Raw genomic sequence first — 27,467 nt, 5'->3', positions numbered from 1 at the left:
AATTTCTGCTGGATGTGGTGGCTCATGCCTGTAATCCCAGCGCTCTGGGAGGTGAGGTGGGCGGATCATGAGGTCAGGGGTTTGAGAGCAGCTATATAGAGTATGTTGCTTTTTTTCTCTATGCCTTCAGTAACACTGGGCATTTCCAGTGATGGTGGAAAATGGTGAGAACCAGATATTGCATATCAACGTTACTATTATTCGTTTTAAATTATAGAGAAGAGGTCTCACTAAATTGTCCAGGCTGGTCTTGAACTCCTGGCCTCAAGCAATCCTCCTGCATCAGCCTCCCAAAGTGCTGGAATTATAGGTGTGAGCCACCGTGCCTGGCCCATGCTAACATTTTTAATGCAAGTAAAGTGTGCCATTGTATGAATGTTCGTCGTTAATTGAGCCAATTATCTTGTCTTCTAGTTTTGGCAGTTATAAGCATTGTTTCGATCATTAGCTTTTGAACTATGTATTCTTGCTTGTTTTTAACTTTTTCCTTAGGATAAATTTCTGACAGTTGAATTGTGGAAGAAAAAAAGTATTTTTATTTTTATTTTTATTTTATTTATTTATTTTTGAGATGGAGTCTCACTCTGTCACCCAGGCTAGAGGACAGTGGTGCAATCTCGGCTCACTGCTAGCTCCACTTCCCGGGTTCACGCCATTCTCCTGCCTCAGCCTCCCGAGTAGCTGGGACTACAGGCGCCCACCACGCCTGGCTAATTTTTTGTATTTTTAGTAGAGACGGGGGTTTCACCGTGTTAGCCAGGATGGTCTTGATCTCCTGACCTCGTGATCTGCCCGTCTCGGCCTCCCAAAGTGCTGGGATTACAGGCTTGAGCCACTGCGCCCGGCCAGTATTTGTATTTTTAAAGCTGTGAATACATATAGACAAAACACTCTTCAGAAGGGGCATGCTTTTCTGGAACATCAGCAAGGCACGGGAAGGAACATCTCTAATCTCTTTTATTTTGAGACTGAGTCTTGCTTTGTTGCCCAGGCTGGAGTGCAGTGGCTGGATCTCAGCTCACTGCAAGCTCTGCCTCCTGGATTCAAGCGATTCTCCTGTCTCAGCCTCCCAAGTAACTGGGATTACAGGCATGCACCACCACGCCTGGCTAATTTTTTGTGTTTTGAGTAGAGACGGGGGTTTTACCATGTTGGCCAGGCTGGTTTCGAACTCCTGATCTCAGATGATCCACCTGCCGCGGCCTCCCAAAGTGCTAGGATTACGGAGGTGAACCATCGCGCCTGGCCCAACTCTAATGTTTGGAATCTTATCTATCTGGAGGACTACACCTTTATTTTGTATTTTTCTTTCTTTATTTTCTTTATCTATCTTTACAGTACTTTGAGTTGCTGTTTAAGAGAACTACACCTTTAATTGCCTCTACCAGGCTGAGTGCATCCAAGTATGACTGTCTATGGAAAACAAGTTCAAACAGAATTCTTAAACAATACCACTTTTACACATCGTGCTGTGGTTGAGGTCCAAAATCTGAAAGATTTTTATTTCAACTGTAGCTGATCCATGAAAATTAAGGATAATTTTTTCCTTTTTTTTCGAGATGGAGTCTTGCTCTGTCACCCAGGCTGGAGTGCAGTGTGCAGTGGCCTGATGTCTGCTCACTGCAACCTCTGTCCCCAGGGTTCAACCAATTCTTCTGTCTCAGCCTCTTGAATAGCTGAGACTACCTGCACGTGCCACCACGCCCAGCTAATTTTTGTATTTTTAGTAGAGACGGGGGTTTCACCATATTGGCCAGGCTGGTCTCGGATTCTTGACCTCAGGTGATCTGCCCACCTTGGTCTGTCGAAGTGCTGGGATTACAGGTGTGAGCCACCGCGCCCGGCTTAGCGTGGATTTTTGAATCTGAGGGTTTCATACCACAGTGGATGGAGTGTGGCCAGGGCGGGGTGTTTTAGTTTGGAAAACTAACCTGCACATGTACCCCCTGAACCTAAAAGTTTTTTTTTTTTAAGGAAAACATTTCAGTTGTAAATTCGAAGAGGAAATTCTGTTAGGTTCAATCACTTTGCATTTTGGAATGCAGTTGGCATCTCCCGTTTCTTTGTGGCATAACGGTTGACCAAAATAGGTTCAGGTCTCATTGAGACAGGTTTTGAAAACGCTTTTTAAAATTTTTTTCCTGGAAAACAAATGACCAAAGTCATTGCTGTACCCGCAAAAGGTAAATATATTTCGATTAGTCTCTGCAGACACCTGATTCTTACACTGACACTCGAGTCTGGGCGTGAGACGTGAGGGCTAAACCCTTCTGGGGTAGCTGGAAGCTAGGCCAGGCTTCACCTGGGCGCCCCTTAAACCCCGCCTCCGGCAGATGAGCCCACTAGACCGCATGCGCAGGGGGTGCGCCCGCGCCGGACCCGCCCAACTCTTCCAATCCGAAAAGGGCGGAGTCTGTTACAGGCCCCGCCCCCTAGTTAAGGTGTGCGCGTGGCTGGGGCTGGTCTTCCGCCTGGTGAGGGGCTACTTCCGGGTCGGACGGCTCTAGGTGCAGCAGCCGAGTGTGGTAGTGCTTGGCTGGCCGGCGGGCTGGGCTGCGGCCCGCGCGCGCTCGGCGATGCAGGGGGGCAACTCTGGGGTCCGCAAGCGCGAAGAGGAGGGCGACGGGGAGGGGGCTGTGGCTGCGCCGCCGGCCATCGACTTTCCCGCCGAGAGCTCAGACCTCAAATATGACGGTGAGGGATCGGATTGCGGTGTCGCCGCTCTGCTCTCTCTGTCCACCTGCGTTTGCGGGCGGTATAGGTAGCCCTGAGGTTTGCCTGAAGACCCGGGTGAATTCGGCTGCCTCCAGGGTTGAACCGGGGGACCAGCCGCGCAGTGCTGGGGGGCGGCGGGCGGGCCGTCGGGGTAAGGTAAATATTGTTTGAAAAGGACGTCTGCTTCTCGCTCCTTTGTTTACATTTCTGTTCCTTGGTTTCCTCTCTGGGGACTGAGGCCCTCGGACGGCTGGGGGCATCCCTGAGGTCACCGTCCTGCCCCCAAGCCCTGGGTTTTGTCATTGGTTGAGAACGATCTTCTTTCGTTGCAGCGAGAATTTGCAAACTGTAAGCTGAATAGTTTGGGTTAAGAGTTGTAATTTGTAACTTTTCTTGTCTTTTGCTTAATTGGAAGGAGAACTAAAGATTTCTCATAGTGAGGCAGCGTGGAAATAAATAAACGTCTTTGGTTTAAAGAATAAAAAGGCCCCAATTTTTTTTTTGGAGACAGTCTTGCTCTGTCACCCAGGCTGGAGTGCAGTGGCACAATCATAGCTCATTGCAGCCTCCAACTCCTGGGCTCAAGTGATCCTCCAGCTTCAGCCTCCCGAGTAGCTGGGACCACAGGTGCACACCACCATGCCCGACTAATTTAAAAATTTTTTTTTTTTTGCAGAGATGGGGTCTTGCTGTGTTCCCCAGGCTGGTCTCGAAAGCCTGGCCTCAAGCGATGCTCCCGCCTCGGCCTCCCAAAGTGCTGGGATTATAGATGTGAGCCCCCACTCTCAGCCCCCAAGTTTTCTTGAGGCCTTTGATTACTAGGAGATATGGGGTAGCTAAGTTACTTAGCATAGAGTAAGAGATGCTTAACATTGACTCTAGGTAAAAGTGTCCACTATTTTGATGAAAGTGAAATACAGTCTTTAGTTGCTGCCAGGTGTTTTAGCAATATTAAAAATTAAATTGTGCTATTAAGAATGAATACATTGGCCGAGTGGGGTCACGCCTGTAATCCCAGCACTTTGGGAGCCTGAGGTGGGCGGATCACCCGAGGTCAGGAGTTCAACACCAGCCTGGTCAACCCCCTCTCTACTAAAAATATAAAAATTAGCTGGGCGTGGTAGCGGGCGCCTGTAATCCCAGGTACTTTTGAGGCTAAGGCAGGAGAATCGCTTGCTTGAACCCAGGAGGCGGTGGTTGTAGTGAGCCGAGATCGCACCACTGCACTCCAGCCTGGGAGACAGAGGAAACTCCGTCTCAAAAAAAAAAAAAAAAAGAATACATTGATTCAGGGATTTTTTTTTTCTCTTTTATATGGAATGCTTCAGGAATTTGTGTTTCATTCTTGTGCGGAAGCTGTGTTAATCTTCTCTGTGTCATTCCAGTTTTTAGTATATGTGCTGCTGAAGTTTTTAACTATATGGTAATTCCAACAGAATGACTGCAGAGAATACACATTGATTTGAAGCATGAAACAAAAAAAAAAGTGTTGCAATTGAGTTAAAGGTACAAATTGTTTCTGTAAGAGAAAGCATATGAGAAAAAATAAAGATGCAAACTGAGTTGAAATGGTTTTGATTCAGATGGAATAAATACATGGAAATGTTGTTGCATTTTTATCCTTAATACTACCTGTAATTTTTTTTTTTTTTTTCTTAAAGAGATGGGGTCGTCTGGGAGATTGCAGTGAGCTGAGATCGTGCCATTGCACTGCAGCCTGGGTGACAGAGTGAGACTCCGTCTTAAAAAAAAAAAAAAGATGGGGTCTTCTTTTGTTGCCCAGTCTGGTCTCAAACTCCTGGGCTCAGCGGATCCTCCTGCCTCAGCCTCCCAAAGTGCTAGGATAGGCGTGAGCCACTGTGCCCAGCCAAGCCTATAATTTTTGACCATAAAGAGAAACAAAAGCAGAGGGTGGTAGTAATTCCAGTAGGCTATTAACAGAAGAAAATTTTAAAAACTATTTTTTAATGGACAAACAACTTTTCTCCCACATATAAGGTGGTATATTATAGCCCAATAATATAGAAAGTGTTATGTCATGGGAAAAGTCCCAGCTGTAAACATGCAAGTGTCTTTTCTGTAACATTGTGATAAGGGTTTCTGCACACTAAAGATTATTCTTGAAGGGAGTGATCTTAGATAAGCTTTTAAAATTTTTCTTTTCCTGGGTTACCGATAATACTGTTGTGTTGACATATGGCCTTTTCTTCCAAAGAGGCCCAGAATGTCCAGACAGAGTTTATGTTTTTTGGTTTTTTTTTGTTTTTTTTTTTGAGATGAAGTCTCACTGTGTCGCCCAGGCTGGAGTGCAATGGCGCGATCTCGCCTCACTGAAACCTCTGCCCTTCCAGGTTTAAGCAGTTCTCTGCCTCAGCCCCCAGAGTAGCTGGAATTACAGATGCCTGTCACCACACCCAGTTAATTTTTTGTATTTTTAGTAGAGACGGAGTTTCACCATCTTGGCCAGGCCGGTCTTGAACTCCTCACCTTGTGATTCACCTGCCTTGACGTCCCAAAGTGCCAGGATTACAGGCGTGAGCCACCGTGCCTGCCCTTTTTTTTTTTTTTTTTTTGAGACTGAGTCTTACACCATTGCCCGGGCTGGAGTGCAATGGCTTGATCTTGGCTCACTGCAACCTCCACCTCCTGGGTTCAAGCCACTCTCCTGCCTCAGCCTCCTGAGTAGCTGGGATTACAGGCGCCCGCCACCACTCCTGGCTAATTTTTTGTAGTTTTTAGTAGAGACGGGGTTTCACTGTGTTGGCCAGGCTGGTCTTGAACTCCTGACCTCGTGATCCGCCTGCCTCAGCCTCCCAAATTGCTGGGATTACAGGTGTGAGCCGCTGCGTCCAGCCCACAGTTTATGTTTTTAAACTTATTTTAGAGGCAGAATCTCGCTGTGTCACCCAGTGCAGTGGTATAATCACAGCTTAATGCACCCTTGTTTTCTCAGGCTCAAGCTATCTTCCTGCCTCAGCCTCCTGAGTAGCTGGATCTACAGGTGCGTGCTACCATGCCCAGCGAATTTTTTGTAGTTTTTCTTTGTAGGGACAGGGTCTCAGTATGTTACCCAGGCTGGTTTTGAACTCCTGGGCTCAAGCAGTCCTCATGCCTTGCCCTCTCAAAGTGCTGGGATTACAGGTGTGAGCCCCCGCACCGGGCCCATTTCTTTTTTTTTTTTTTTTTTTGAGACGGAGTCTCGCTCTGTCGCCCAGGCTGGAGTGCAGTGGCCAGATCTCAGCTCACTGCAAGCTCCGCCTCCCGGGTTTACACCATTCTCCTGCCTCAGCCTCCCAAGTAGCTGGGACTACAGGCACCCGCCACCTCGCCCGGCTAGTTTTTTTGTATTTTTTAGTAGAGATGGGGTTTCACCGTGTTAGCCATGATGGTCTCGATCTCCTGACCTAGTGATCCACCTGTCTCGGCCTCCCAAAGTGCTGGGATTACAGGCTTGAGCCACCGCGCCTGGCCCATTTTTTTCCTTTTTATTTTTGCATGTATTTATTTTTAATTTTAGAACACTAGAATTCACCTGATCGTTTTTCACTTGATGTAAAAATGAATAGGTAAATAATTTCTGGCAGGCAGTCTGCATGATTTGAAGAAGTCACTCTGCCGGCTAATGGCAGAGTCAGAAAATTCAAAACCTAAATGTAACTTTAACATTTTTGGCAATTTATTTGTTTATTTGTAGAATGAAATGGAGTTTGGCTCTGCCACCCAGGTTGGAGTGCAGTGGTGCAGTCTCTGCTCACTGCAACCTCCGCCTCCTGGGTTCAAGCGATTCTCCTGCCTCAGCCTCCTGAGTAGCTGGGATCACAGGTGCACACCATCACGCCCAGCTAATTTTTGTATTTTTAGTAGAGACGGGGTTTCACCATGTTGGCGAGGCTGGCCCCAAGCTCCTGACCTCAGGTGATCCGCTTGCCTCGGTCTCTCTAAGTACTGGAATTACAGATGTGAGCCACCACACCTGGCTGGTTTTTTTTTTTTTTTTTGAGACAGAGTTTCACTTTGTTGCCCAGGCTGGAGTGCAATGGCACGATCTCAACTCACCCCAACCTCCACCCGCCTCCCGGGTTCAAGTGATTCTCCTGCCTCAGCCTCCTGAGTAGCTGGGATTACAGGCATGTGCCACCACGCCTGGCTAATTTTGTATTTTTCGTAGAGACAGGGTTTCTTCATGTTGCCCAGGCTGGTCTCGAACTCCTAACCTTAGGTGATCTGCCTGCCTCAGCCTCTGAAAGTGCTGGAATTACAGGCATGTGCTACTGCGCCCAACTAGTTTTTTTTTGTTGTTTTTTTTGTTTTTTTTTTTTTTTTTGAGACTGAGTCTGGCTCTGTCGCCCAGGCTGGAGTGCAGTGGCCGGATCTCAGCTCACTGCAAGCTCCGCCTCCCGGGTTTACGCCATTCTCCTGCCTCAGCCTCCGGAGTAGCTGGGACCACAGGCGCCCGCCACCACGCCCGGCTAGTTTTTTGTATTTTTTAGTAGAGACGGGGTTTCACCGTGTTAGCCAGGATGGTCTCGATCCAACTAGTTTTTTTAAACCTGTTTAGTAATGTCTTAAGCAGTAAGTGAGAACTTACGACCTTCAGCCTTAGTGCCAACTCGTCTGTCTGTATGGTCTCATACGGCGCAAAGAGGATGGGGTTGGGAGTCAGTCTGATCTGCCTGGTTCACTGGTTCCTCAGCCGCTCTGAGATCAGTGTTTTCATCTGTAAAATGGGAATGAACACGAACACTTACATTATATTATTTTTTGAGCACTGAAGGAGATTGTGCATGTACATAAGTAGCACTGCTCAACAAGAACAGTTTCTATTTTTCCTATCTTTCCCTCTCTCATCTGCCCAACTTCTTTTTTTTTTTTTTTTTTTTTTGAGATGGAGTTAAACTCTTGTTGCCCAGGCTGTAATGCAATGGTGCGATCTGGGCTCACCACAACCTCTGTCTCCCAGGTTCAAGAGATTTTCCTGCCTCAGCCTCCCTAGCAGCTGGGATTACAGGCACCCGCCACCACACCTGGCTAATTTTGTATTTTTAGTAGAGACCGAGTTTTACCATGTTGGTCAGCCTGGTCTCAAACTCCTGACTTCAGGTGATCCACCGGCCTTGGCCTCCCAAAGTGCTGGGATTATAGGCGTGAACCACTGTGCCTGACCGTCTTCTGCCTAACTAATTTCTTTATGCCTGGGTCTTGGCTGTCTTCTCAAAGGAAGGAATCCATTCTAGTCCCACTTCCTTGCGTATTGATTTATTTCTACTGTTGGACACATCAGAAAACTGTTTCTCCTCTGTCTCATGGCATCTTTCTGCTGATCCTCCAGCTTCCAGGATTCAATTCCAAACTCACTTCCAGAAAGCCTTTCTTGATTAACCCAACTCAGCATAACTATTCTTTCGGTTTTTATCTGCTTACATTTAGTTTGTGTTTCATTAATTAGAATACTGTTTTGTCATTTTGAGACAGGTTTACCATTAACTTAAAAATATTTTCCTTTTTAATTTTTAGAATCTGATGTTCCTGCAGAACTCCAGGTGTTAAAAGAACCCCTACAACAGCCAACCTTCCCTTTTGCAGTTGCAAACCAACTCTTGCTTGTTTCTTTGTTGGAGCACTTGAGCCATGTGCATGAACCAAACCCACTTCGTTCAAGACAGGTGTTTAAGTGTAAGTAAGAATAAATTAATCTTGCTTAATAAAGCTTGTAAAGGCTGGGATCTGTGGTTCATGCCTGTTATCCTAGAACTTTGGGAGGCCGAGGTGGGTGGATCACCTGAGGTCAGGAGATCGAGATCAGCCTGGCCAACATGGCGAAACCCCCTCTCTACTCAAAATATGGAAGTTAGCCAGGTGTTGTGGCAGGTGCCTGTAACTCCAGCTACTTGGGAGGCTGAGGCAAGAGAATCACTTGAATGGGGGAGGTGAAGATTGCAATGAGCCAACACAGTACCACTGCACTCCCGTCTGGGCAACACAGTGAGACTCTGTCTCAAAAATAAATAAATAAATAAATGAAGCTTGTAAAAATACTGTGTTGCTGTTCTCACTTACTTGTGGGAGGTAAAAATTAAAACAGTTTTTAATTAATGGAGATAGAGTAGAATGATGGTTATCAGAGGCTGGGAGGATAGTGGAGGATGGTTAATGGGTATAAAAATATAGTTAGAATAAATCGAATCTAGTATTTGGTAGCACAACAGGGTGACTACAGTCAGCAATAATTTATTGTACATTTAAAAATAACAAAAAGACGGCCAGGCGCAGTGGCTCATGCCTGTAATCCCACCACTTTGGGAGGCCAAGGCAGTGGGATCACTTGAAGTCAGGAGTTTGAGACCAGCCTGACCAACATGGTGAAAGCCCGTCTCACTAAAAAAATGCAAAAGTAGGCCAGGCCAGGTTGCTCATGGCTGTAATCCCAGCACTTTGGGAGGCCAAGGTAGACAGATCACGAGGTCAGGAGATCGAGACCATCTTGGTGAGCACGGTGAAACCCCGTCTCTACTGAAAATACAAAGAAAAATTAGCCAGGCATGGTGGCAGGCGCCTGTAGTCCTAGCTTCTAAGGAGGCTGAGGCAGGAGAATGGCGTTAATCTGGGAGGCGGCAGAGCTTGCAGTGAGCGGAGATCACGCCACTGCACTCCAGCCTGGGTGACAGAGTGAGACTCCGTCTCAAAAATAAAAAAAAAAATGCAAAAGTAGCCAGTAGCCAGACATCATGGCACACAGCTGTAATCTCAGGTATTTGGGAGGCTGAGGCAGGAGAATTGTTTGAACCCAGGAGGTGGAGGTTGCAGTGAGCTGAGATCATGCCACTGCACTCCAGCCTGGGCAACAAGAGCAAAACTCCATCTCAAAAAAAAAAGAAAAAAGAATGGGCCAGGCATGGTGGCTCATACCTATAATCCCAGCACTTTGGGAGACTGAGGCGGGTGGATCATGAGGTCAAGAAATCGAGACCATCCTGGCCACCAAGGTGTAACCTTGTCTCTACTAAAAATACAAAAATTAGCTGGGCGTGGTGGTGGGCACCTGTAATCCCAGCTATTCAGGAGGCTGAGGCTGGAAAATCGCTTGAACCTGGGAGGCGGAGGTTGCAGTGAGCCGAGATCATGCCATTGCACTCCAGCCTGGTGACAGAGCGAGACTGTCTCAAAAAATAAAAATAATGAAGAGTATAATTGGATTGTTTGTAACACAAAGAAGGGATAAATGCTTTAGATGATGGATACCCCATTTATCCTGATGTAATTATTACACATTACATGCCTGTATCAAAATATCTCATGTACCCCCATAAATATATACACCTACTATGTACTCACAAAAATTAAAAATACAAAATAAAGTATGTTGTTTAATGCCGGGAGTCTGGAAAGCAGCTGGTATACAAAAACTGGAGGAAATAAATATTAATGGTTTCCCCACTTCAATTCAGCTTACATTTTCCTTTGAGTAATTCCTTATGAATGTATTAACTGTGGATCCCATAATTGCATAAAATTGGATAAATGAAAGATAGTTCTTTTGTATCTATACTATGATAATGCACAAGTTTTTTTTTTTTTTTCCTCGAAATGGAGTCTTACTCTGTCACCCAGGCTGGAGTGCATTGGTGCGATCTCTGCTCACTGCAACCTCCACCTCCCAGGTTCAAGCGATTCTCCTGCCTCAGCCTCCCAAATAGCTGGGATTACAGGCGCGTGTCACCAAGTCAGGGTAATTTTTGTTTTTTTAATAGAGATAGGGTTTCACCATGTTGTTCAGGCTGGTCTCGAACTCCTGACCTGATGATCTGCCTGCCTCGGCCTCCCAAAGTGCTGGGATTACAGGTGTGAGCCACCACCTGGCCCCTTTTTTTTTTTTTAAGATGAAGTTTTGCTTTTGTCTGGGCTGGAGTGTGCAATGGCGCCATCTCCGCTCACTGTAACCTCTGCCTCCTGGGTTCAAGCGATTCTCCTGCCTCAGTCTCTAGCCTCACTACGCCTGGCTAATTTTTCGTATTTTTAGTAGAGACGGGTTTCACCATGTTGGCCAGGCTGGTCTCGAACTTTTGACCTCAGGTGATCCACCCACCCCTTCCTCCCAAAGTGCTAGAATTAGAGGCCTGAACCAGCACGCCCAACTAATTCATACAATTTTTGAAGCTCTGTTATGGTGTAGCTGGTGAGCAGGTAAAAGAAAATCACATAAAACTCATTGTGAACCAATTCTCGACCAGAGAACTGGAACCAACTGCACATTGTGTGGTTGAAAATGTTTATTTTTATACCTGCTGTAGGGTACTTATATGAGAAACTTGAGCACAAAAGTGAGTAGAATCATAGATAATGATGTTCATGGTTCAGTTTATTGACTGAGACCATTGTGGCTTCTTTAATAGTTCTGGTCACAAGTTGGGCATGGTGGCATGTGCCTGTAATCCCAGCTACCCGGGAGGCTGAGGTGAGAGGAGCACTCGAGCCTAGGAGTTCAAGGTTTCAGTGTGCCTTTTTTTTTTTTTTTTTTTTTTTTTTTTTTTTTTTGAGACGGAGTCTCCCTCTGTCGCCCAGGCTGGAGTGCAGTGCGCAATCTCGGCTCACTGCAAACTCCGCCTCCCGGTTCAAGCCTCAGTCTCTCAAGTAGCCCAGCCTTCAGTGTGCTTTGATCATGCCTGTGAGTAGCCAGTGCGCTCCAGCCTGGGTGACATAGTAAGAGTCCGCCTCTAGAGAAAAAAAAAAAAAAAAGAATAGTTTCAGCCAGAGATTCTGAGGTTCTTTTTTTTTTTTTTTACCAAAACAGTCTCAAACTTACACTTTTATGTGGTCTTAAAACTGAATGCGGTTTGGCGGTGCGGTGTCAAGCCTGTAATCCCAGCACTTTGGGAGGCGGGGAGACCATCCTGGCCTAACACAGGTGAGCAGTCTCTACTAAAAAAAAAAAAAACAAAAACTTAGCGAGGCGTGTGGTGAGCCTGTAGTCCCAGCTACTCGGGAGGCTGAGCGGGAAGAATGGGAGTGAACAGGCGGAGCTTGCAGAGTGAGCTGAGATCTGGCCTGCACTCCAGCCTGGGTGACAGGCGAGACTCCGTCTCCAAAAAAAAAAAGAAAAAAACCTAGGTTTTAGTTAAGGCCATTATCATTTGGCTGGGCACAGTGGCTCACTTCTGCAAATCCCAGCACTGGGAGGCAAGTGAATCTGGAATCAGGTTCCAAGACCAGCCTGGCCAATGTGGTGAAAACCCGTCTCTACTAAAATACAAAGTGGCTGGTGGTGGTGGCCTATAATCCCAGCTACCACAGGGAACTGAGGCAGGAGAATTGCATGAGGAACCCCAGAGGTAAGAAAAGTTGCAGTGAGCCAAGATTCCACCATTGCACTTCCAGCCTGAAGAGCAGAGTGAGACTCCATCTCAGAACAAAACAAAACAAAAAGATACATTATCATTTTGTTGGCTTTCAAAGCTGGGGACATGAAAAATGGTAAATATCTGTACATTGTATGCCACTGTTTCTTGAACCAAAGCAAATAATACACCGTTAAGCAATTGGCATATGTGGTGGGAGGTGGGGTAAACAGGAAGTGTGTTCCTTAGGTTCTGAGGCGTTGGTACCTGGGGATTATTGTATTAGTCTCAGCAAATAGAGAAGCAGATTAGGATAATGCAGCAATCTTGCACATAATTAAAGCAATCCTGTGAATTTTACTGATTTATTAGTAAAATTTACTGATTACTAATTTTTTTTTTTTTTTTTTTTTTGAGGCCGGAGTCACCGGCTCATCACCAGGCTGGAGTGCAGTGGCGGATCTCAGCTCACTGCAGAAACAGCCTCCCGGAGTTCGCATTCTCCTGCCTCAGCCTCCAGTAGCTGGGACTACGAAGCCGCCACCTGCATGCCCGGCTAGTTTTTTTGTATTTAATAGAGGCGGGGTTTCACCGTGTTATGAGATGGTCTGGTCTCTGACCTGCATTGATCGCCCGTCTCGGCCTCCCAAAGTGCTGGGATTACGGGCTTGAGCCACGGCGCCCGACCCTACTTTAATTTTAAGAGAACTTTTTTTTTTTTTTTGTGACGGAGTCTCTCTCTGTCGCCCAGGCTGGAGTGCAGTGGCGTGATCTCGGCTCACTGCAACCTCCGCCTTCTGTGTTCATGCCATTCTCTTGCCTGAGCCTGCTGAGTAGCTGGGAGTACAGGTGCCCGCCACCACGTCTGGCTAATTTTTTGTCTTTTTAGTATTTTTAGTAGAGATGGGGTTTCACTGTGTTAGCCGGGATGGTCTCGATCTGGTGACCTGGTGATCCTCCCGCCTCGGCCTCCCACAGTGCTGGGATTACAGGCGTGAGCCACCGCTCCTGGCCTAGATGACAGAATTTTAGAACAAGGTTATTTAAATAAATGTTTTTGATGTGATCAGTGAGTTGATAATCTAAATGGAGAATTTTCTTTTTTTTTTTAATTTTAAGCAACAAATTTGGCTTTCATAAATGTAGAGTTTTTGATGCAGAAAGAATATCCTTGGTGGGGCATGGTGACTCATGCCTGTAATCCTAGCACTTTGGGAGGCTGAGGTGGGCGGATCACAAGGTCAGGTGTTCGAGACCAGCCAAACACAAAAATTAGGCAGTTGTGGTGGCAGGCATCTATAATCCCGGCTAGTTGGGAAGGTGAGGCATGAGAATCCCTAGAACCCAGGAGGCAGAGGTTGCAGTGATCTGAGATCATGCCACTACACTCCAGCCTGGGCAATAGGGTGAGACTCTGTCTCAAAAAAATAAAATAAAATTAGCTGGGCGTGGTGGTGTGCATCTGTAATCCCAGCTACGCAGGCGTCTGAGGTAGGAAAATTGCTTGAACCCTGGAGGCGGAGGTTGCAGTAAGCCGAGATTTTGCTATTGCACTCCAGCCTGGGCGACAGAGCGAGACTCTGTCTTAAAACAAAAACAAAAACAAAAACAACAGCAACAATATCCTCTCTGGTATCTGTATTTGTTGAATGAGTAGGAGCCAAGACACCTTTGTGGAAACTTCTTTTTCTAAGGAGCTTGGTATTTGGTTTATACACGTGTGTACCATAGGCTCTTTGTATGTTGTTTAAAGGTATTTCATGATGACGAATGGTCACTTTTGTTGTAAGTTCTCATCATATGTTTGCCCTCCTGCCCTTATTCTTCTCTTACTGACTAACAGCAAAGGGTAATGTGTGGAATGTCAGAAGACTTTGTTTACTCTTTTTTTTTTTGCCCTTTTTTTAGAAACAGCTTAGTACTTTACTGACTAGTCTTGGTAAACAAGTGACTGTACAGGGTAAGAGAAGTCATTATAGTTGTGCTTTTCATGAATGCGTGTAGTGTACTAGTTGCTCCTTTTAGAGAATCATTCCCCAAATTTCTTCGCTTTTAAAAAAAATTCATCTAAGAGCTGGGCATGTTGGCTCACGCCTATAATCCCAGCACTTTGGGAGGTGGAGTTGGGCAGATCACTTGAGGCCAGGAGTTCGAGACCAGCCTGGCCAAATCCCGTCTTTACAAAAAATAGAAAAATTAGCTGGGCACGGTGGTGCATGCCTGTAATCCCAACTACTTGGGAGGCTGAGGCAGGAGAATCACTTGAAACCGGGAGGCGGAGGTTGCAGTGAGTCAAGATAATTGTCACTGCACTCCAGCCTGGGTGACAGAATGAGACTGTCCTCCCCCCCAAAAAAAATGTCTTTTAAGTTATTCTAGAGAACATTCTCAAGTTTAACGTGTTTATAAATATAGTATTTTTCCTATTGAGGTTTTTGTATATATTGCTGTTACTACACATTATTCTCTGTGTACGCTTTAAAATTGCCATTTTATTAAAGATGTTTCTAATAATAGTTTTTCATATTCTTTTTATAGTACTTTGCCAGACCTTTATCAAAATGGGACTGCTGTCTTCTTTCACTTGTAGTGACGAGTTTAGCTCATTGAGACTACATCACAACAGAGCTATTACTCACCTAATGAGGTCCGCTAAAGAGAGAGTTCGTCAGGTAAGCCCTAAAAAATGTGCTTTGGGTATGACAAAAATATCCTTTAATTTTAAGAGAACATATTTTAAAGCACTATGTAATTCTAATTATAAAACAAGGTTTTAAAAGTATAAACTCTAGGCCAGGGGTGGTGACTCATGCCTGTAATCCCAGCACTTTGGGAGGCTGAGATGGGAGGATCATTTGAGGCCAGGAGTTCAAGACTGCAGTGAGCCATGATCGTGCCTCTGCACTCCAGCCTGAGCAACAGAGTGAGAACCTGCCTTAAAAAAAAAAAAAAAAAAGAGAGAGAGAGGAGAGGCAAAGGAGAGGGCATAGATGGACTGGGATCTTGAGATGATTTTGTTTTTGTTTTGTTTTATTTTGTTTTGAAACGGAGTCTTGCACTGTCATCCGGGCTGGAGTGCAGTGGCACAATCTTGGCTCATTGCAATCTGCCTCCCAGTTTCAAGCGATTCTCCTGCCTTAAGCCTCCCAAGTAGCTGGGACTCCAGGCACCTGCCACCATTCCCAACTACTTTTTTGTATTTTTAGTAGAGACAGGGTTTCTTCATGTTGGCCAGGCTAGTCTCAAACTCCTGACCTCGTGATTCGCCTGCCTCGGCCTCCCAAGTACTGGGAGTACAGGCATGAGCCACCGTACCCTGCCTCATTTATGGTTTTTACTTAGTAAGATGGGAGGTTTTACAGGATTTTGATTAGAGGAGTGACACAATCTGACTTACATTTTAGCAGGGTCACACTGGCTGCTGTGGTGAGAATGAACTGAGGGGGCACAGGCAGAAGCAGGGTGCCAGGTGCCACCATACACGCAAGAGAGGTGGGCAGGCAGGACGGGTGGGGAGCTCCTGCATGGATTTTGAAGGTGATGTCAGTCTTGTCTGCTTCCTGGTCAATTCTCGGCTTTGAAATATTTTCATTTGTAAACTCTTAAGTAATGCTGAAAAAGCCAGTGGTTTTTAAAATATTGTTTGTGTGTTTGGGGTTGTTAATGTGATACTGAATTTTGATAGATTCTTTATTCCATGCAAGTTTTCCAAATGCTTTTAAAAAACAATTTTTTAATTGTAGGATCCCTGTGAGGATATTTCTCATATTCAGAAAATCAGGTATGTGTGAGAAACTTTCTTGATTATGCAGACTATTGAAAAGAAATCAGTATCAAGAAAATACTGGTTTGAGGTTGAAACATAATGTCGTTAGTATTGTTTATGAACATGAAAAACTTGGTTCTCAGCAATTGAGTACTGCTCCAAGACTTACTTTGCTTCTCATTCCCTCCTCTTTGATCCTCTGCCTTTCAGCATTTAGCATGAATTCCATGGTCACACTCTTAATTCAGATTCCTGATACCCAGGCTCTGCTGGGGGACCATTGAATTTTGGCTAGTTTAAATACTAGTTTAAAATCTAACTGGTCTGACCTAAATATTCATCAGCTCATGAATAGATAAGCATGTAGTCTATCCCTGCGATAAAGTGTTATTCATCTATTAAAAGGAATGAAGTACTGATTCATGCTACAATATAGATGAATCTTAAAAATATCCTACGTAAAAACAGCCAGTCATAAAAGGCCACATATTGTGTGATTTCATTTCTATGAAATGTCCAGAGTAGGTGAATCCATGGAGATGTAAATAGTGGTTTTATGTGGGGTGGTGGGTTAATAGTGGGGTAAGGGAAGGATGGGGAGTGAAAGCCAGTGGATATAGGGTTTATTTTGGGGGTGATGAAAATATTCTGAAATTAGGTAGCGGTGATGGTTGCACAACTCTACGTACTAAAAACCACTGAATTGTACATTCGAGAGAGGTGAATTTGACAATATGTGAATTATAGCTTGATAAAAATAAAGCACTCTACATTAAAAAAAAATCTAACTGGTCTACATCATTAAGAAATTTAAGTAGCTGCGTGTGGTGGCGCATACCTGTAGTCCCAGCTACTCGGGAGGCTGAGGCAGGAGGATTGCTTGAGCCCAGGAGTCCTGGGCTATAGTGCACTATGCCAGTCTGATGTCTGCATAAAGTTTGGCATAGTATGGTGACCTTGACTTCCCTGGAGCAAGGGACCACCAGGTTGCCTAAGGAGGAGTGAACTAGCTCAGGTTGGAAACAGAATAGGTCAGTACTCTGGTGCTGCTTAGTAGCAGGATCACACCTGGGAATAGCCACTGCAGTCTAGCCTGGGCAACATAGCTAGACCCTGTCTTAGAAGAAAAATAAAAAATACATTTCAGTGATATTTTTTTTTCTTTTTTTGAGACGAAGTCTTTCTCTGTCACCCAGGCTGGAATACAGTGGCACAACCTTGGCTCACTGCAACCTCCGCCTCCTGGATTCAAGCAGTTCTCCTGCCTCAGCCTCCCGAGTAGCTGGGATTACAGGAACCCACCACCACACCTGGCTAATTTTTGAATTATTACTAGAGACGGGGTTTCACCATGTTGGCCAGGCTGGTTTTGAACTCCTGACCTCATGATTCACCCTCCTCGGCCTCCCAAAGTGCTAGGATTACAGGCGTGAGCCCACCACGCCCAGCTGAAATTTCAGTAAATTTATTTCTGAGCTTAGCTAACCAACTGCGGGCTGTTAGTGATTCTTAGGATTTCTGCTGTACAAACCTGGTAATGATTTCTACTTGGAATACCAGTTACTGGTAAAACACTTGATTGTGTTTTCTTCAGAGGGATGAAAAATTTCATTTTAGCCCATCCTTTCCAAATCAGCACAACTTAGTGATACATGAGGTTTGTGAGGTTAGTAATCCCGTGAGCATGAAGTATCCTAGAACGTTTTGATTCTCTCACGTTTTAATATTGATTGATTGTATTTAACTTTCAGATCAAGGGAAGTCGCCTTCGAAGCACAGACTTCACGTTACTTAAATGAATTTGAAGAAGTTGCCATCTTAGGAAAAGGTGGATACGGAAGAGTATACAAGGTAGTCTTCCACGTACTTGTTTTGACCTAGTACCCTAAATAATTGTATTTTCAGACATTGTTTTCACCATTCTTTTATTTATTTATTTATTTTGAGACAGGGTCTCGCTTTGTCGCCAGGCTGGAGTGCAGCAGCGCAGTCTCAGCTCACTGCAACCTCCGACTCCCTGGTTCAGGCTATTCTCCTGCCTCAGCCTCCTGAGTAGCTGGGATTACAGGTGCCCACCACTACACCCAGCTAATTTTTTTTTTTTTTTGAGACAGAGTCTTGCTCTGTCACCCAGGCTGGAGTGCAGTGGCTGGATCTCAGCTCACTGCAAGCTCCGCCTCCTGGGTTTATGCCATTCTCCTGCCTCAGCCTCCCGAGTAGCTGGGACTACAGGCACTTGCCACCTCCCTGGCTAGTTTTTTGTACTTTTTAGTAGAGACGGGGTTTCACCGTGTTAGCCAGGATGGTCTCGATCTCCTGACCTCGTGATCCGCCCGTCTCGGCCTCCCAAAGTGCTGGGATTACAGGCTTGAGCCGCTGCGCCTGGCCAATTTTTGTAATTTTAATAGAGACGGGATTTCACCATGTTGGCCAGGATGGTCTTGATCTCCTGACTTTGTGATCCACCCACCTCAGCCTTCCAAAGGGCTGGCATTACAAGTGTGAGCCACCGTGCTTGGTCTGTTTTCATTATTATAATATAAAGTACTCAAAGGAAAATTCCAAGAAATCACGTATATTTACTTTTCTTTAACATTTGTCATTTACGGGGAAGTGGGCAGGTTGTAATGTTTTTCTAACTGTGTTGATTCTTTATGTGGGTTTTGGAAACTTTGAATTTTTGACCTATAGTTAATTTTAATTAAAAATGTGTTACTAAAAAAAGTTGTGCCACTGTGTTTTGAGCTTACATAGACCTTTTGCTAACATTCCTATTCTTCAGCCGAGAGCTTCTTCGGAGCTACACTCCCAACACTATCTGAAAAGCTCTTGATCTGGCTGACTTCCCTGAACATAGTAAGGAGACATGTCTTTAGCTATATTTTAACTCTTTGGCTAGTTTGGATTGTTTAAGCTCAGATTAAAAGAACTTCTTTATTCAGTTAAAGTTGAATGACACAATATACTTTGTCTTTTCTTCTACTTTTCAGGTCAGGAATAAATTAGATGGTCAGTATTATGCAATAAAAAAGATCCTGATTAAGGGTGCAACTAAAACAGATTGCATGAAGGTATGATTTTTAAAAATTACTTATTTTGAATAATTGTGTATTTAGTTCTTTTTGAAAGAGTTATACATGTATGTGTGTATATTTGGCAAAAATAGGCAGTGTGGATTTCCAGTTTACTAGGAATGGGGTTACAGTAAAGTACCAAAATTAAATTATTATTATTATTATTTGAGATGGAGTTTCGCTCTTTTGCCCAGGTTGGAGTGAAGTGGTGTGATCTTGTCTCGCTGCAACCTCCGCCCCCCTGGTTTCAAGGATTCTCCTGCCTCCCAAGTAGCTGAGATTATAGGTGCCTGCCACCATGCCTGTTTAATTTGTGTGTGTGTGTATATATATATATATATATAAAATTTTAAAAATATATTAGTTTCTTAAAGTAAATGATTGATATATAATATAGCTAGTTATGAAAATACAGGAGCCCAGTTCCAGTTCAGTCTTCTCCCTGACATGCTGTGTGGTTCTGGATGAGTTGCCCAGTCCTCTGAGCCATTTCTGTCACCTGCCCTGAAATAGTAGTGACAGTAGTGATTTTACTTACCTTGGAGGACTGGGGTAGGAATCAAAAGAGAGAATGGTGATAAGTGTGCCATAAAAAGTGTAAAGTACTATATAAATATGTTATTTAGTTGCTATAACAATTGCCATTTGTCTCTCAAAAATATTTCCATTATATTGGCCAGGTGCAGTGGCTCACGCCTGCAATCCCAGCACTTTGGGAGGCCGAGGCAGGCAGATCACTTGAGGCCAGGAGTGTGAGACCAGCCTGGCCAACATGGCGCAACCATGTCTCTACTAAAAACACAAAAATTAGCCGGGTGTGGTAGTGCATGCTTGTAATCCCAGCTACTCGGGAGGCTGAGGCACGAGAATGACCTGAACCCAGCAAGACTTGAACCCAGCAAGCAGAGGTTGCAGTGAGCCAAGATAGCACCACTTCACTCCAGCCTGGGCAATAGAGCGAGACTCTGTCTCAAAAAAAAAAAAAAAAAATTCCATTATTTTAACATAATGTAGATGCCTTGTACAGAGGAGTTTTCATTACAGATGCTCCTCCATCTTATCATGGGATTATGTCCTGATAAACCCATCATAAGTTGAAAATATTGTAAATTGGAGACAGAGTTTTGCTCTGTCGCCCAGGCTGGAGTGCAGTGGCGCGATCTTGGCTCACTGCAGGCCCCGCCTCCCGGGTTCACGCCATGGAGATGTATTTTAATATGCATAACCTACCGAACTTTGTAGCTTACCCTGCCTACCTTAAATGTGCTCCAAACACTTACATCACTCAATAGTTGGACAGAATCATCTAGCACAAAGCCTATTTTATAATAAAATACCACATATCTCATGCACCGCATATTGCAAGCCAGGGAAAAGATCAAAATTCAAAGTATGTCAAAAATTGTGATGTCTTCACACCATTGTAAGTCAGGGGCCGTCTGTATTTTGCTCTGGAAGAAGAAGTATTGCATAAACATTTAACAAGTTATCAGCAAAAGGCAGATCTAATTCCATTTCTTTTCTAGGTCCTACGGGAAGTGAAGGTGCTCGCAGGTCTTCAGCACCCCAATATCGTTGGCTATCACACTGCGTGGATAGAACATGTTCACGTGATTCAGCCACGAGGTAAGCCGTTTTTGATGACGTGGTGGTTGAAGCATTGGCACACTTCAGCCTGTGGACTAAATCTGGCCTGCCCTTGTTTTTGTACGTACCACAAGGTGAGAATGGTTTTTACATTTATTTTTATTTTTATTTTTTTCGAGATAGAGTCTCGCTCTGTTGCCCATGCTGGAGTGCAGTGGCATGATCTTGGCTCACTGCAACCTCTGCGTCCCGGGTTCATGCCATTCTTCTGCCTCAGCCTCCTGAATAGCTGGGGCTACAGACGCCCGCCACCACACTTGGCTAATTTTTTTTTTTTTTTTTTTTGTAGTTTTTAGTAGAAATGGGTTTCACTATGTTGGCCAGGATGATCTCAATCTCCTGACCTCGTGATCTGCCTGCCTCGGCCTCCCAAAGTGCTGAGGTTACAGGTGTGAGCCACCGCACCCAGCCAGTTTTTATATTTTTAAATATTTGAACAAAATCAAAAGATTTTGTGAAATTAATTTCTTTTTTTGAGACAGAGTCTTGCTCTGTCACCCAGGCTGGAGTGTAGTGGTGCGATCTTTGCTCACTGCAACCTCCACCTCCTGGGCTTAAGTGATTATTCTGCCTCAGCCTCCCGAGTAGCTGGGATTATATGTGTGCGCCACCATGCCTGGCTAATTTTTGTATTTTTAGTAGAGATGGGGTTTCACCATGTTGCCCAAGCTGGTCTCGAACTCCTCACCTCAAGTGATCCATGTGCCTCGGCCTCCCAAAGTGCTGGGACTATAGGCATGAGCCTCTGTGCCTGGCCCAAAATTTAAATGTCAATAAATAAAGCTTATTAGAACACAGGCTCATTCATTTCTATATTGTCTATGGTTGCTTTTTACATTTATATTTAGCCAGGTGCGGTGGCTCATGCCTGTAATCCCAACACTTTGGGAGGCCAAGGCAGGCGGATCACAAGGTCAGGAGTTCGAGACCAGCCTGGCCAATCTGGTGAAACCCCATCTCTAATAAAAATACAAAAATCAGCTGGATATGGCGGTGAGGACCTGTAGTCCCAGCTACTCAGGAGGCTGAGGCAGGAGAATCACTTGAACCCGGGAGGTGGAGGTTGCAGTGAGCTAAGATCATGCCACTACACTCCACCCTGGGCGACAGAGCGAGATTCTGTCTCAAAAAAAAAAAAAAAAAATTAATTTTGTTTTAAAAATAGAGATCAGGAATCTCACTGTATTGTGCATGCTATTGTTAAACACCTGAGCTCAAGTGATCCTCGAGCCTTGGCCTCCCAAAGAGTTGGGATTACGGGCATGAGCCACTGGGCCTATGGCTGCTTTTATACCATAACAGAATTGATCAGTTACAGCAGGGTCCCAGAGGGCCCTAAAACCTAAAATATTTACTATCAAGCCCTCGGTAATGTTTGCCGACCCCTAATGTAGTTGCATGGCTTTGTTTTGATGGTTCCTTTTCTTTTTTTTTTTTTTTTTTTTGGGAGACGGAGTCTCGCTCTGTCGCCCAGGCTGGAGTGCAGTGGCGCGATCTCGGCTCACTGCAAGCTCCGCCTCCCGGGTTCACGCCATTCTCCCGCCTCAGCCTCCGAGTAGCTGGGACTACAGGCGCCCGCCACCTCGCCCGGCTAGTTTTTTGTATTTTTAGTAGAGACGGGGTTTCACCATGTTAGCCAGGATGGTCTCGATCTCCTGACCTCGTGATCCACCCGCCTCGGCCTCCCAAAGTGCTGGGATTACAGGCTTGAGCCACCGCGCCCGGCCGTTTTGATGGTTCCTAACACGCGCCATTTGAATAAACTTTTTGTATTTTGCCAGAAGGTCATGACAGTTTTAGACTTATAGTCTCATTTGACACAGTTTGTATATTTTAACTCAGTCTTTGACTACAAATTGAAAAACTGGGCTGTTTGAAGATGATTGTTTGTTTTTGTGCAGCAGACAGAGCTGCCATTGAGTTGCCAACTCTGGAAGTGCTCTCCGACCAGGAAGAGGACAGGTATGTGAATGGGTGTGTCCTGTTATATATTAGGACATTACCTCTTGTCACCTGCATTGGGTTTTGTGTGTGTGACACAGTCTCGCTCTGTTGCCCAGACTAGATTGCAGTGGCGCAATCTCGGCTCACTGCAGCCTCCGCCTCCTGTGTTCCAGCGATTCTCCTGCCTCAGCTTCCCGAGTAGCTGGTGGACTATAGGCGCCCACCAGCACACCTGGTTAATTTTTTGTATTTTTAGTAGACACAGGGTTTCACCATGTTAGCCAGGGTGGTCTTGATCTCCTGACCTTGTGATGCGCCCGCCTCGGCCTCCCAAAGTGCTGGGATTACAGGTGTGAACCATCGCACCTGGCCTGCATTGAGCTATCTTTGTCTTTTGCTACAAGGACCTCAGGAGGAGTGTTTTCGACTTTGCTTATTTTCATTACAAAATGTTAAGTTATTTCTTCCTTTCAGATATTTCCTGTCAGTTTTTTTTTTTAAATGGATTCTTGCTCTATTGCCCAGGCTGGAGTACAGTGACATGGTCTCAGCTCACCGCAACCTCTGCCTCCCAGGTTCAAGCGATCCTCCTGACTTAGCCTCCCCAGTAGTTGGGATTATAGACCTGCACCACTATGCCTGGCTAAGTTTTGTAGTTTTAGTAGAGACGGGGTTTCACCGTATTGGCCAGGCTGGTCTCGAACTCCTGAACTCAGGTCATCTGCCTGCCTTGGCCTCCCAAAGTGCTGGGATTACTGGTGTGAGCCACTGTGCCTGGCCTATTTTTTATTATTTTTGTTGAGACAGGGTCTCGCTCTTTTGCCTAGGCTGGAGTGCAGTGGTATGATCTCAACTCACTGCAACCTTCAACTCCTAGACTCAAGCAATCCTCCCATCTTAGCTGCCTCAGTAGCTGGGATTACAGGTTTGTGCCACCATGTCTGGCTAATTTTTGTATTTTTTGTAGAGATGGGGTTTTGCCATGGTGCTCAGGCTAGCCTCCAACTCCTGGGCTCAAGTGATCCTCCCACCTTGGCCTACCAAAGTGTTGGGATTACAGGCGTGAGCCACTGTGCCAGACCTGTACATTGACTTTTTTTTTTTTTTTTTTTTGAGGCGGAGTCTTACTCTGTTGGCCAGGCTGGAGTGCAATGGCGCGATCTCGGCTCACTGCAACTTCTGCCTCCCAGGTTCGAGCGATTCTCCTGCCTCAGCCTTCTGAGTAGCTGGGACTATAGGTGCATGCCACCACGCCTGGCCAATTTTTGTATTTTTTAGTAGAGATGGCGTTTCACCATATTGGCCAGGCTGGTCTCGAACTTCTGACCTTGTGATCTGCCTGCCTTGGCCATCCAAAGTGCTGGGATTACAGGTATGTGCCACTGCACCTGGCCAACTTTTTTTTTTTTTTTTTTTTTTTGGAGACGGAGTCTCACTTACTTCGTCACCCAGGCTGGAGTACAGTGGCACGATCTTGGCTCACTGCAACCTCCACCTCCTGGGTTCAAGTCATTTTCCTGCCTCAGCCTTCCCAGTAGCTGGGATTACAGGCGTATGCCACTATACCCAGCTAATTTTTGCATTTTTTAGTTGAGATGGGGTTTTACCATGTTGGGTAGGCTGGTCTCTAACTCCTGACCTTAAGTGATCCACCCGCCTTGGCCTCCCAAAGTATGGGATTACAGGCATGAGCCCCTGCGCTCAGCCCATTGACTTTTATGTTTACTTTTTTTTTTTTCAGAGAACAATATGATGTTAAAAATGATGAAAGTAGCAGCTCATCCATTGTCTTTGCTGAGCCCACCCCAGAAAAAGGAAAACGCTTTGGAGAATCTGACACTGAAAATCAGAATGACAAGTCAGTGAAGTATACCACCAGTTTAGTCATAAGAGACTCCGGTGAACTTGAGTCAACCCTGGAGCTCCAGGAAAATGACTTGGCTGGTTTGTCTACCAGTTCAGTTATGGAACAGCAGCTGCCACTCAGGCGTAATTCCCACCTAGATGATAGTTTCACATCCACCGAAGAATCTTCCGAAGAAAATGTCAACTTTTTGGGTCAGACAGAGGTAGATTACTTTCCTAGACCTTCCTAGTTCGTCCAGTAGTGATTGTATTGAGGACTGTGCAGGTGTGTGGCCTTCTCTCACCCACTCTCACCTCCGGCACTTCTGCCCTGCGTTCGGTCTCTTTTACTTGCCATGTTCCCCTTGCCATGTGACCTTTGTGTTCGGTTCTCCCTTCTTCACTTAGTTAACTCCTCCACATCCCTTTCTGGCCTCCCCCCCGGCCATTTTCAGCTCCAGATCATCTTGAGTGTGTACTCTGGAGTTAGCAGCCTCACTCACACTCTGTTTCTGTTGTATGTTAGCATCATGCTATAAAGATATATTTTTGCAAAAAAGATTTTGTAGCATGACTTTAGGTGAGTCCCAGTAGGATTACCAGGTCAGTATTCAGGATACTCTTTTTCATTTTAAAATTGATTTTATTTTAGTTGTAGTTTTCAGGATGCTCTTGTTGAGGGTTATACTGATATAACCCTCTTTCCATGGTCATGCTGCCACCATGCTTTCACCAGTATTTTAAGTAGTAGTATTAAAACCATGAACATTGGGCCGGGTGTGGTGGCTCACGCCTATAATCTCAGCAGTCTGGGAGGCCGAGGAGGGCAGATCACCTGAGATCAGGAGTTTGCGACCAGCCTGGCCAACAAGGTGAAACCTCGTCTCTACTAAAAATACAACAATTAGCCAGACGTGATGGTGTGTGCCTGTAGTTCCAGCTACTCAGGAGGCTGAGGCAGGAGAATCGCTTGAACCTGGGAGGTGGAGGTTGCAGTGAGCCAAGATTGCGCCACTGCACTCTAGCCTGGGTGACAAGAGCACGACTCTGTTTCAAAATAAATAAATAAATAAATAAATAAATAAATAAATAAATAAAACTAAAAACATGAAAATTAACAGGGTCTACACATAATCTGTCTTGTTAGGATTATAAAACTGTGTATACCATCTACATAGACACAGTGCAGAATTAATTCTTGTCCCGGAATATGTGTTTCTGAGCCTGTGTTTTTTTTTTTTTTTTTTGAGACAAAGTTTTGCTCTTGTCACCCAGGCTGGAGTACAGTGGCATGATCTCAGCTCATTGCAACCTCTGCCTCCTGGGTTCAAGCGATTCTCCTGCCTCAGCCTCCTGAGTAGCTGGGATTACAGGCACCCACCACCTCGCCCAGCTAATTTTTTTGTATTTTTAGTAGAGACGGGGTTTCACCATGTTGGCCAGGCTGGTCTTGAACTCCTGACCTCAGGTGATCCGCCCGCCTCAGCCTCCCAGAGTGCTAGGATTACAGGCATAAGCCACTGCACACGACCAAGCCTGTGCATTTATTTTATTTATTTATTTTTTTGGAGACGGAGTCTTGCTCTGTTGCCCAGGCTGGAGTGCAGTAGTGGGATCCCTGCTCACTGCAACCTCCACCTCCCAGGTTCAAGCGCTTCTCCTGCCTCAGCCTCCTGAGTAGCTGGGACTACAGGCGCCCACCACCATGCCTGGCTAATTTTTTTGTATTTCTAATAGAGACGAGGTTTCACTATGTTGATCAGGCCGGTCTCGAGCTCCTGACCTCATGATCTGCCCGCCTTGGCCTTCCAAAGTGCTGGGATTACAGGTGTGAGCCACCGCGCCTGGCTGAGTCTGTGCTTTTTTATGAAACATAGAACTTTGAACACTTTCACCTGAATCTGGATGATTTGAGTTTGGGGGACTTTTAATCAGAATTGATTCATTTCTCTGTATTTTATTTGGAAAATTTTGTTAGGTGCCTCAATCAGATGGTATATACAGTGGGCTACAGTAAGCTTAATGTTTGCCTACCTTTTTATTGAATAAGTTATTAGTTGTGTACAATGTGAAGCCAGACAAAGTATATATACTTTGTAGAAATATATAGAGTAGTAGAATATCATACAGCCATTCTTTGTTGCTTTCTCTTAGCTTTAAAAACTGTTTATGTAGCAAGCAGCCCAGTTTCAGGACCAGTTACTCCGGGTCACAGTTGAGAGTTTCTGCCACTGGACTCCTGCCTGACTTCAGCCTGGCTCCCCCTTCTGCTGGTATTACAACACCCTGTTTTAATCATCGCTCTCCTTATCTGTTGCTTTCATTAGACTTTGGCCTTCTTGGGTGGGCCTGTGTCCTCAGCAGTTCTGTCTTGCAAAGGGAAGTCCACACAGGTTAAATCACTTCCCTAGAGGCCTACCGTCTTGGCCCAGAATAGGCAGATGAGTATTTGTTGGCTAAATGAATAATGCGAGTGAATCGTGCAAAGATGGGAGCCGGCACTACCTCCTCTCCTAGGCCCAGTACCACCTGATGCTGCACATCCAGATGCAGCTGTGTGAGCTCTCGCTGTGGGACTGGATAGCCGAGAGAAACAAGCGCAGCCGGGAGTGTGTGGACGAGTCTGCCTGTGAGTACCATCTGGGTCTGCCGGGCCAGGAAATAGACACAGTCACATCTTCCCCATCTCATGTAGGAGTTGCCTCCAGGTGCTTTGTTTTTCTTTTTTATTTATTTTGTTTTATTTTTTTGAGACACAGCCTTGCTCTGTTTGTTGCTCAGGCAGGAGTGCAGTGGTGCATTCACTACTCCCTATAGCCTTGGCCTCCCTGGCTCAAGCGATCCTCCCACCTCAGCCTCCTGAGTAGCTGGGACTACAGGTGCATGCCACTATGTCTGGCTGATTTTGAAAAAAAAAAATTTTGTAGAGACAAGGTCTCATTATCCTGCCCAGGCTGGTCTCCAACTCCTGATCTCAAGCAATCCTCCTGTCCCCGCCTCCCAGAGTGCTGAGATTATGGGCGTGAGCCTCTGCGCTTGGCCAGAATTTTTTCTTTACCAATTTTTGTGTGAGTCCTATAAAACCTCTCCATCCTCTAAATGTATGTCATCATATTAATAGATGAATTAATGTACTTACATTTT

General features: G+C 45.3%; 1 protein-coding gene and 1 non-coding gene across 5 annotated transcripts in view; one reads left to right on the top strand and one right to left on the bottom strand.

Moving 5' to 3' along the window:
• The first annotated feature begins 2,434 nt into the window (after nucleotides 1-2,434).
• EIF2AK1 (eukaryotic translation initiation factor 2 alpha kinase 1) overlaps nucleotides 2,435-27,467 on the top strand; it is a 41,128-nt gene continuing 16,095 nt past the window's right edge. For 2 of the 4 annotated variants that reach the window (XM_031665612.1, XM_031665610.1), the window contains exons 1-10: nucleotides 2,435-2,694; nucleotides 8,230-8,388; nucleotides 14,586-14,719; nucleotides 15,791-15,828; nucleotides 17,565-17,664; nucleotides 18,804-18,884; nucleotides 20,414-20,513; nucleotides 22,439-22,496; nucleotides 24,220-24,547; nucleotides 26,841-26,952. In XM_031665612.1, coding sequence (XP_031521472.1) covers nucleotides 2,577-2,694; nucleotides 8,230-8,388; nucleotides 14,586-14,719; nucleotides 15,791-15,828; nucleotides 17,565-17,664; nucleotides 18,804-18,884; nucleotides 20,414-20,513; nucleotides 22,439-22,496; nucleotides 24,220-24,547; nucleotides 26,841-26,952 — 1,228 coding nt within the window. In that variant the 5' untranslated portion in view covers nucleotides 2,435-2,576. Of the gene's footprint in view, nucleotides 2,695-8,229; nucleotides 8,389-14,585; nucleotides 14,720-15,790; nucleotides 15,829-17,564; nucleotides 17,665-18,803; nucleotides 18,885-20,413; nucleotides 20,514-22,435; nucleotides 22,497-24,219; nucleotides 24,548-26,840; nucleotides 26,953-27,467 lie in introns of all 4 variants that reach the window. The other 2 variants (XM_031665611.1, XM_031665609.1) reach the window with 1 other exon arrangement.
• Nucleotides 4,024-4,127, bottom strand: LOC116274742. Its single transcript, XR_004183522.1, has one exon. It is a non-coding gene; the product is annotated as a U6 spliceosomal RNA (small nuclear RNA).

Source organism: Papio anubis, chromosome 4 (assembly GCF_008728515.1).
Source record: "Papio anubis isolate 15944 chromosome 4, Panubis1.0, whole genome shotgun sequence".
Taxonomy (NCBI): Eukaryota; Metazoa; Chordata; class Mammalia; order Primates; family Cercopithecidae; genus Papio; species Papio anubis.
Note: the sequence above shows the minus strand (reverse complement) of the source record. Positions and strands in the feature narration are given on the sequence as shown.